Source organism: Tachyglossus aculeatus, chromosome 16, assembly GCF_015852505.1.
Source record: "Tachyglossus aculeatus isolate mTacAcu1 chromosome 16, mTacAcu1.pri, whole genome shotgun sequence".
NCBI lineage: Eukaryota > Metazoa > Chordata > Mammalia > Monotremata > Tachyglossidae > Tachyglossus > Tachyglossus aculeatus.
Genome location: NC_052081.1, coordinates 14,494,696 through 14,505,421, shown reverse-complemented (window position 1 = coordinate 14,505,421; position 10,726 = coordinate 14,494,696). Strand labels below are relative to the sequence as shown.

The window sequence follows — 10,726 nt, the reverse complement described above, 5'->3', positions numbered from 1 at the left end:
CTTCGCCCCACGTGGGACAAATTTCGCCCCACGTGGGACAAATTTCGCCCCACGGGGCGAAGGGGGGCGTGTGCGCGTGCGCGGCCGGGGGGGGGGGGGGTTGGAGGGGGGAGAATGGCGCGCGCGCGCGCCTGCGCGCTCCGGCCCCGCCCTCCGACGCGTTGTGGTGTGGTGTGGGCCGGCAGGGTCCGGGGCCTGCGCGGCGCGGCCCGCGTCTGCGCCTGCGCACGGCGGCGGCGGCGGTGGCGGTGGCGGTGGCGTCGCAGGCGTTTGGCGGCGGCGGCGGGGCCGGTCCCGTGGCGGTTCGGAGATGTCTGCCGTGCTGCAGCAGCTGCTGGAGCGGGCCGAGCTGGCCAAGCTGGGCAGGCCGGGCCAGGCCAAGCTGGAGAAGTTCCTGGACGAGCAGCAGAGCGAGATCGACGGGCTCAAAGGCCGGCACGAGAGGTTCAAGGTGGACAGCGGTGAGGCGGCCCGGGGGGGGGACACACCCGACCCCACCCGCCCTGCCCTCCTCCCTCTTCCCCCTCCTCTTCCTTTTCCTCTTCCTCTCCTCCCCCCCCCCCTCCTCTTCCTCTCCTCCCCCTCCTCCTCTCTTCCCCCTCCTCCTCTTCCTCTCCTCCCCCTCCTCCTCTTCCTCTCCTCCCCCTACTTCTCTTCCTCTCCTCCCCCCTACTCCTCTTCCTCTCCTCCCCCACTCCTCTTCCTCCTCTTCCTCTTCTCCCCCTCCTCCTCTCCTCCTCTTCCTCTTCTCCTCCCTCTTCCTCCTCCTCTTCCTCCACGTCTTCCTTTTCCTGCTCCTCTTCTCCTCCTCCTCCTGCTCTCCCTCCTCCTCCCTCTTCCTCCTCGTCTTCCTTTTCCTGCTCCTCTTCTCCTTTCCTCCTCCTCTCCTCCTCTTCTTCTCCTCATCTACTCTTCTCCTCTTCCTCTCCTCTTCTTCTCCTCCTCCTCCTCTTCTCTTCCTTCCTCCTCTTCCTCTCCTCCTCCTCTTTCTCCTCCTCCTCTTTCTCCTCCTCCTCCTCCTCTTCCTCTCCCTCTCCTCCTCTTCCTCTCCTCTTCCTCTCTTCCTCTTCCCCTCTTGTTACTCTTCTTATCCTCCTCCTCCTCCTCTCCTCCTCTTCTCTTCCTCCTCTCCCTCCTCTTCTCCTCCCTCTTCTCCTTCTCCTTTCCTCCTCTCTCCTCTTCTCCTTTTCCTTTATTCCTCTCTTTCATCGTCTCCTCTCCTTCTTTCCCTCCTTTCATTCATTCAATCAATCGCATTTATTGAGCGCTTACTGTGTGCAGAGCACTGTACTAAGCGCTTGGGAAGTACAAATTGACAACATATAGAGACGGTCCCTACCCAACAGCGGGCTTACAGTCTAGAAGGACTCCTCTCCTCCTCCTTCTCTTCCTCCTCTCCTCCTACTCTTCTTATCCTCCTCCTCCTCTTCTCCTCTTCCTCCTCCTTTTCTCCTTTCCTCTTCTCCCTCCTCTTTTCCTTTTCCCCTCCTCTCCCCCTCCTCCTCTCCTTCTCTCCCTCCTTTCATTCACTGATTCAATCGTACTTATTGAGCATTAACTGTGTACAGAGCACTGTACTAAGCGCTTGGGAAGTACAAGTTGGCAACATATAGAGACGGTCCCTACCCAACAGCAGGCTCACAGTCTAGAAGGACTCCTTCTCTTCTCCTCCTCCTCTTTTCCACCTCCTCTCCCTCCTCTTCTCTTCCTGTTCTCCTCCTTCTCTCCCTCCTCTTCCTCCTCTTCTCCTCCTCCTCTTCCTCCTCACCCCCTCCTCCTCTTCCTCCTCTTCCTCTTCTCCTCCCGCTCCCCCCTCTTCTTTTCCCCCTCCTCTCCTCGCCCTGTCCATTTATTGAGCACTTCCTGCCTGCAAACCACTGGACTAATCCCTCGGGAAAGTAATAAGAAGAAATAGGAGTGGTTACTAGAAGCAGCATGGCTTAGTGGCAGGAACACGGGCTTGGTAGCCAGAGATCGTGGGTTCTGATCCCGGCTCCGTCCCTTGTCGGCTGTGTGACCTTGGGCAAGTCACTTCGCTTCTCTGGGCCTCAGTGACCTCATCTGTAAAATGGGGATGGAAACTGGGAGCCCCACGTGGGACAGCCCGCCGACCTTGTATCTAGCCCAGCGCTTAGAACAGTACTTGGCACATAGTAAGCGCTTAACAAATACCAACATTATCATTGTTATCATCACTGTTTTAAGCGCTTGGGAGAGTACATTGCAGCAGAATTAGCAGACTCGTGCCCTGCCCCTAACAAGGAGCAGCGCGGCTTAGTGAATAGAGCCCGGGCCTGGGATTCAAAAGGACCTGGGTTCTAATCCTGCTCCATCACTTGTCAGCAGTGTGACCTTGGGCAAGTCACTTCACTTCTGTATACCTCATCTATGAAATGGGGATTAAGACTGTGAGCCCCATGTGGGACTTGGGCTGGGTCCAACCTGACTAGCTTGTATCTGCCCCAGCTCTTAAGTACAATACATGGTACATAGTAAGCACTTAATAAATACCATTAAAAAACCGCACCAGTAAAAAAAAAATGAACTTACGGTCTAAAGGAAATTGGAATGATGGGGGGTCCGCTAATCGCTCCCCTAGATGCACCATGGATATGACTAAACCTGTCCCCTGATGTGACTATCCTCATTGTTCAGAAGCAGGTAGCGCGAGAGTGGTCTGTATCTCACTGCATCCAGAGCTGGCATTTCGCTCATAACTTCTAAAATAAGCTGGATGTGGGCAGGGAATGTGTCTGCCAACTCTGTTATACTCTCCCAAGCCCTTGGTACAGTGCTGTGCACGTAGTAAGCACTCAGTAAATATCATTGAAGATAAATGTCTCAGTAGAGAGGGAAAGGATGTGCTTCGTGGTGATCTAAGTTCTGCTCTTAACTGGTAGGTAAGCTACCAGTTTGAGGAGTTTGGACACAAATGGGAAAAGGGAGATGGGTTGCTCGGTGGCACCCGGGGTCACAGAAGGGTTTTTTGGCGGGGGGATAGAGGAGATATGAGGGAGATGTGAGCAGTTGACGGTAAAGGTAAGGGAGGGAAGAAAGGTAGGCCCAAGTGCTTTAATTAGGTGAAAAGGAATGGTTTGGAGACATAAATAGGGAGGACAGCTCTTTGCCCGAGGCGGCGGACCTTCCACTGGTTGTTTAGAAGCTCGTGTACCCCTGTGGTACTTTATTGTAGAGGCCTTTCAAGATGAGATTTAGGACCTGAACCGTGTATTAGGCATTCATTTTTCAAACTGTCATTTTTCACGTGTGTGACTAACCCACACTTTATTTCCAAAGGGTTAAAATTAGAAATATAGACAAACAAGGAATATGCTGCACAGTTGAGATTTTCATCTTTAATTGCGCGCTTAAGTAATTGTCCAGATTAAGATCAAATCTGAAATGAGAAGCTGCTTTGGCAGGAGGTACGGGAGGATGGGAAGGTTAGGAGTGGGTCTAGGAAGTAAGATGAAATGTTCAGTTTTAGAGCTGTTAAATTGGAGGTGCCATAGTGTTTATTGAGCACTTTACTGTGTGTAGAGCCCAGAAACCAGCACTGGAGAGACTACAGTACACTTAGTAGGCACGGTGCTTTGGCATTCAGCACGAAAAACAACATTAAATAATTTGCAGACAGGAGGCGGCCGTAGAAGATATGTACGTAAGTGCTTCTGGTAGCAAGAGGAGGTGAGAACCCAATTCCTTGAGTGACGTGGAAGTAGCAGTTGCGGGGATACAATATGGGACAGGGAGATGAGATTAGTCAGAATAGGCCTCCTGAAGGAGATGTGATTTCAGAAGGTCTTCAACAATTGGGACAGCATGAGCTGGCCATTGTGAAGGGTCAGAGAGCTTTAGGTAGAGAGCTGGTAGTGGGAAAGATGCATAAGTGCAGTTGTCTTTGGGGCAGAGTACGTCCTTTATGTTCGTATTTTCCCTGAAACATGCAAAAACAAAATGTCGATTATTTCAACTGTATTTAACACTGTGTGTGTGCGCGCGTGTGTGTGTGTTTATTCCAGAGCAACAATATTTTGAAGTGGAGAAGAGGCTGGCCCAGTGTCAGGAACGACTCATAAATGAAACCCGTGAATGCCAGAATTTGCGTCTGGAGCTGGACAAACTAAGTGAGTTTTTCATGTAGGTGCTAATTTACGAGTAGCCTCAGAAGTGTCAAAAATCTTTTGAGACAACTCATAGACGTTTATTCAAGAACTACATATAGAAGTGAGTGTGTTTCAATCTGTTGGGTGCTTTTTAGCACTTCCTGGTTGGCGCCTGTTTGGGTAGAGATCTCTGTGTAAACCTTTCTGGAACTATTGTACACCAAACACAATATTTTGATATGAGAGTTATTTATGGTATCTATTCCATGCTTGTGTCCTACAAAATGCTAATTGTTGGGATAAATGCAAGATTGTCAGACACGATCTGTGTCCCACATGTGGCTCATCAGCGAAGGGGTAGGGAAAGCAGGGATCTTATCTTTGTGAAGAAACTCAAACAGAGAGGTTGAGATTTACCCAGTCATACACAGGCTAGTAACAGAGTGGCAGAGCTGGACTGTCTCCCTGACTCCCTGTGCTCTTTCCATTAAGCTGTTGTAAACCATGTATTTATTGTAAATCACAGAACATCAGATTATTGCCATTTACTAAGGGATAATTCTTGAACGCCATCTTCAAAAGAAAATGATTGTATAGTCTTTTTTAAGCATTTTCCATTAAATTATTGTTTCTCTCACGTAGAATTTCAGTCTACCCAATTTAGCAAGTTGTACAAGCCCTCCAGATGAAAAGTCCCTGTAAAATTTGGGTGTTTTATTCATCCTGGTCTCAGATTTTCTAGTGATCATTGGGCTTCATTCATTCATTCAGTCATATTTATTGAGCACTTACTGTGTGCAGAGCACTGTACTAAGTGCTTGGAAAGTACAATTTGGCAACAGAGACAATCCCCCTCTATAGCTAGCCCACAAAATTGAGGTCCCAGTGTGGCTTAATGCCACTTTTCTTCCTTCGTATCTAGTGGATGTAGGACATTCATGAAACACGAGAAAATAACACTTAACTTTTCTTCAATGACAGTAAATTATGCCATCAGCAGCACCACTGAGCAGTGTCCAGAACATTATGGAAGGTGCTTGGAAGGTCACAATTAAAGTTGACCATACATCCCTACCTTCCAGGAGCTTATTGTCTAGTAATAGGCAACCAACCATATTCATTAATCTCTTGAAGTGAATTTGGGAACTGTCACCAAGTGGTTTTAAGGGGACATAGTTGGTTAAGCTTTGAATCTAGATTTACAGTTGGACTGTTTAAATTAATTTTACTGTCGCTGGTTAGTCTTTATTTGTTTCTTGCAAACAAACCACTTCTTTTATTTGTGAATAGTAGATCTCCCACCAAACTCTAAGTATGGAGAATGTTAAGGGATTCTTGCAGACTTTGTAGAGCCGCATTGAATAAACCAGTATTTACTTTTATAAAACGTCTGTTTTCCTCCAGATGTGCATGTGAAGACGCTGACTGAGAAAAACCAGGAACTGGAAAGTGCTCAGGATCGTCATGTTTCTATTCAGGTTAAATATCCATCGACTGTTTTATACAACATGATAGAGGAGAGCCATTTCAAAGATTGGGGTTTCATCTTATGGAATCAGGTTCAGCATTAGCCCCAGAATGTCAGAATGACGCCAGGTTGGTGCAGAGAGGTGGGGCCTAGTTGCATGAGAAACTGGAAGCGTTTCTGAGGTAGAGCTTTTGTTTAATGCAAGAAGCAATGAGGAGGCTTTTGGAGTCTTTCGATGAGGGGTGTGATATGCTCAGATTCACATTTTGGAAAGATAGGCTGAGGCGGCTGTCTTATTAAGTCTGATAAGTGAAGAGGGCTTGTACCGGCAGGATTTGTGAAGGTGGAGAGGAAGGGAGTGGGTTTGTGATCTAGAAGAAGAACTGGCAGGTTGAAAAGCATTGTAGCCTAGTGGGAAGAGAACGCAGGCCTGGGAATCAGAAGACCCGGGTTCTAATCTTGCCTGTGCCACTTGTTTGCCATGTGACCTTGTGCAGGTCACTTAGCTTCCCCGTGCCTCAGTTTCCTCAGCTGTAAAGTGGGGATTTAGACTGGAGTCCTACGTGGGGCAGAGACTATGTCCAGCCTGATTATCGACAGCGCGAAGGTGCATCATCAACTGGGCATATCCAAAAGGCAGGAATAAATATGAGATTATCGAGGCGGGTTAGGGGACAGGGCTAGAGATGTAGATTTGAGAATCTTCTTTGGTGGGGGTAATTGGAACCCATACGAATAGTTAAGCTCTATTATCATTGTCTACTGCCTTGGAGCGGGTCCAGAATTAGGCCTTTTCATCTCTGCTGTCACTGATTTCCTTGGCTTGTTCTCACTGGTATTGCTGACCTGGGTTTCAGACCGCTTAATGCTTAGTATAATGCCAAGAGCTTAGTAGGGTGCACAGTACACAGTAAGTGCTCAGTAAATAGCATTGATGGATAGCTCGGCAAAAGGGAGGAAGCCGTGAGTGGGGCAGGCTTGGCTCCTTCCAGCGTTTGTACTTTGATCGAAAAATCCCCAGTGCTTCATATGTAGAATAATCTGCTAAGCATTGTGGAAAACTGATGTATACAAACCAAAAATGAAGCAGTGTAGAGCATTTAATTCTTTATGGGCTAGCTCCTTTGTCGTTAAACTGGATGGCTGTGCTTTTATGTGTCGTTCATGCTAAACTATTTCTTTGTAAAACAGAACCAACTTACAAGAGCAAAGGAAGAACTGGAAGCTGAGAAAAGGGATTTGGTTAGAACTACTGAGAGGCGATGTCAAGAAATCGAATACTTAACTGGTAATGATATATATTCAAAAATAGCACTTCATTAGGATTTTTCCAGAGCAAATCTAGCTTAAAAATGCATTCATTTGTATTCGAATGTATTCATATCTGTCAGATGGCACTGATGCTCAGTTTTCTGCTATATGTGAATTCTGGTTAACTCCTTCGCTCCCTCTATAAACAGTTCAAAAGCTGGGGGGTTACTCATATTTTTGCATGAGTCCTATTCAGGTAGTTTGTTTATGCAGCAGGAGAAATCCTCATTAAACTTGGGTTTAATGTCACTTCTGTTGCCCTAAGGAGCAGAAACTGAAGTGCTGGCTCCCTTTTCCTTGTCGCTGTCAATACTCTCCTCCCTCAGCAACAGAAGTTTTCTCTTGAAACTGATGAACAGATGATCTCCTTTAGCAAAGGGGTTCCATTCTTAACAGTTTGTTTTAGTGCCTGCTCTTTGAGTGCACATAGAACAGTTTCGTCTGATATGACGTTGCATTCTAACCAAGCCGGCACATGTTGTCAGAAGAACATTTCCTAATTCCCTAGCGGGGTTTTATTTAAAATGTATAGTGAAAATCCACACTGTGGAAGAGAACTGAGTGTACTTGGGAACAATAGGGACAGATTAAGGAATTCAAAGTTTTCTGCCAAACGTAAATTAAGGTCCAGGGTTGTTTAACAGGCTGTTAAACTATGGATGGAGACAGGGTCAAAGAAGGGACATGAGTACATAGATTTAGTTGCAGTTTGAAGATAGAGTCCTTAGGTCTCGTTGCCTACAATATTTTGATAAATAAGGAATTGGGATAATGTTTTATTCTGCACTGATAGTTAGTATTGTTGAGATTTTCATCTTCTCATCTTTTCTAGAGGACGTTAAGCGCCTAAATGAGAAACTTAAAGAAAGTAGTTCATCAAAGGTAGAGCTTCAGTTAAAGCTGGATGAGCTTCAAGCTTCTGATGTCTCGATAAAGGTAAGAAATACTTAGCTTCTAAAATGGCAAGTGGGCAAAATGACCAAAGGTAGCTCCTGTGATTTAGAAAGAGTCCTGTCAGTATCCTCAGCCTAGTGTTCTCATTCAGCCTACATATTCAATATGTCATGAAAGCCTGTCGGTTCTACCTTCATCCACCCTTTCCTCTCCATCCAAACGGCAACCATGCTGATCCAGACACTTGTATCCCTCCTTGACTGATGCATCAGCATCCTTGCTGACCTTCCTGCATCCTGTCTCTCCCCACTCCAGTCCATATTTCACTCTGCTGCCCAGATCATTTTCCTAAAAAGAGTAGTTCAGCCAATGTCTCCTTACTCCTCAGAAACCTCCACTGGTTGCCCATTCCCCCTTCTAGACCGTGAGCCCGTTGTTGGGTAGGGACCGTCTCTATATGTTGCCGGTTTGTACTTCCCAAGCACTTAGTAGTGCTGTGCATGTTACTCCCCTCCTCAAAAATCTCCAGTGGCTGCCTGTCAACCTACGAATCAAGCAAAAACTCCTCACTCTCGGCTTCAGGCTGTCCATCACCTCGCCCCCTCCTACTTCACCTCCCTTCTGTCCTTCTCCAGCCCAGCCCGCACCCTCCGCTCCTCTGCCGCTCACCTCCCACTGTACCTCATTCTCACTTGTCCCGCCGTCGACCCCCACGTCCTTCCCCTGGCCTGGAATGCCCTCTCTCTCCCCCTTTTAGACTGTGAGCCCACTGTTGGGTAGGGACTGTCTCTATATGTTGCCAACTTGTACTTCCCAAGCGCTTAGTACAGTGCTCTTCACACAGTAAGCGCTCAATAAATACGATTGATGATGATGATGATGATGACACATCCGCCAAGCTACCTCCCTTCCTCCTTTCAAAGCCCTACTGAGAGCTCACCTCCAAGAGGCCTTCCCAGACTGAGCCCGCTTTTTCCTCTCCTCCTCCCCATCCTCCCGGCTCTACCTCCTTCCCCTCCCCACAGCACATGTATATATATATTTGTACAAATTTATTACTCTATTTTACTTGTACATATTTACTATTCTATTTATTTTGTTAATGATGTGCATGTAGCTTTAATTCTATTTGTTCTGACGACTTTGACGCCTGTCTACATGTTTTGTTTTGTTCTCTGTCTCCCCCTTCTAGACTGTGAGCCCGTTGTTGGGTAGGGACCGTCTCTATATGTTGCCGACTTGTACTTCCCAAGCGCTTAGCACAGTGCTCAGCATACAGTAAGCGCTCAACAAGTACGATTGGATGAATGAATCTCCCTCCATCTCAGCTTTAAGGCATTCAGTTAGTTCTTCCCATCCTACCATGTTATTAGAGGAAGGTAATTTCCTTAATCTTCACCTGAACACCAGAGCTGGGGGAAGAGAATACCCGACAGCACCCAGGCCTAGGGAATAGAGAATTTTCTGATTCAAATCAGACCTATAGCCTGCTGCATTATAGGCTTAAATGAAACACCGAATAGGTCTGCTAGTAACACGACTCAGCTAATTTATAACTTTGGCACCTTAATAGAGATGCAATTTCTGTACTGCAGGTCAGGTCAGACCCTGGTAATCCCTTAATGACTTTCTTTGTGTTTTAATTTTTTTTTTTTTAGTTTCGAGAGAAGCGCCTGGAACAAGAGAAGGAGTTACTGCAGAATCAGAATACTTGGCTGAATACCGAACTGAAATCAAAAACTGATGAACTCTTGGCTATTGGCAGAGAAAAAGGAAATGAAATCCTGGAACTTAAGTGTAATATGGAGAACAAGAAAGAGGAGGTAAAATAGGAACCCTGGAGTATTATTCTAATACTTCCAGTGTCTTTGGTCCTCCAGCCGGAAAATCTGATAATGATTCCAAGTTTGTGACAAGTTGGTAAACAAATCTCATTCATACAGGTTTCTAGGATGGAGGAACAGGTGAATGGCTTGAAGACATCAAATGAACATCTTCAGAAACATGTGGAAGAACTTTTGACTAAATTGAAAGAGGTATAGATATCTACTTAAAGTCACACTTTCCAGCTGTCAAAAAGTTTATTCAATTGCAGCTTATTCCTATAAACTTGACTGTGCTGTGCTTATCCTTTAGCAACTTCCCTGTTGTTTGGGACAAGGAAGTAAACTGCTAATATTGGCAGTTTTCCCCCTTATAGGCCCTATTCTTCTGTTTTTCATCTTCCCAGAATTTGACTGACTCTATTCGTGGTTGACTTTTAAAGGTTAATACTATAACTGTTCAGCCACTTTTAAAAAGGAGCTCCCATCTTAATTCCATTTAAACATTTCAAATTTGAGTGATTTAATTATTTATGTTGCCAGGCCAAAGAACAGCAGGCCAGCATGGAAGAAAAATTCCAGAATGAACTAAATGCTCACATTAAGCTCTCCAACTTGTACAAGGTAATTAGCAGTTGATTTTGAATTACCTGAGAATTGTTCCCAGCGTATTTGTTGGGTATCTTGCCCAGAAAAGTTGAGCTTGACGTAAAACTGTACGGCTTAGTACGTTCTAAGCCTCCATGGATGGTTTTTTTTAAATTATTTATTTTTGAGTGCATTTGTATGATCACATGTTTATCATGAGCCAGAACCCAGTTCTTTTCCATTTTCGTTTAAGGAACATTTAAACGTAGAACAATAGCCCAGCTTCAGGCTTGCGAGATTATGCTGAGGGGTTTTTTGGTATTTAAGCACTACGTGCCAGGCACTGTACTAAGCCCTGGAATAGATACAAATTAATCAGGTTGGATGCAGTCCATGTCACATGGGGCTCACAGTCGTATTACCCATTTTACAAATGAGGTAACTGAGGCACAGCAAAGTGAAGTGCCTTGCCCAAGGTCACGCAACAGACAAGTTGTGGAGCCGGGATTAGAATCCAGTTCCTTCTGAACCCTGGG

At 46.1% G+C, this 10,726-nt stretch overlaps 1 protein-coding gene across 2 annotated transcripts in view; it reads left to right on the top strand.

Moving 5' to 3' along the window:
• Positions 1-295: 295 nt before the first annotated feature.
• Positions 296-10,726, top strand: part of TPR (translocated promoter region, nuclear basket protein) — a 55,757-nt gene continuing 45,326 nt past the window's right edge. For both annotated transcript variants that reach the window (XM_038757717.1, XM_038757716.1), the window contains exons 1-8: positions 296-461; positions 4,023-4,127; positions 5,511-5,584; positions 6,766-6,862; positions 7,718-7,821; positions 9,438-9,602; positions 9,723-9,815; positions 10,146-10,226. In XM_038757717.1, the coding sequence (XP_038613645.1) occupies positions 311-461; positions 4,023-4,127; positions 5,511-5,584; positions 6,766-6,862; positions 7,718-7,821; positions 9,438-9,602; positions 9,723-9,815; positions 10,146-10,226 (870 nt within the window). In that variant the 5' untranslated portion in view covers positions 296-310. The remainder of the gene's footprint in view (positions 462-4,022; positions 4,128-5,510; positions 5,585-6,765; positions 6,863-7,717; positions 7,822-9,437; positions 9,603-9,722; positions 9,816-10,145; positions 10,227-10,726) is intronic.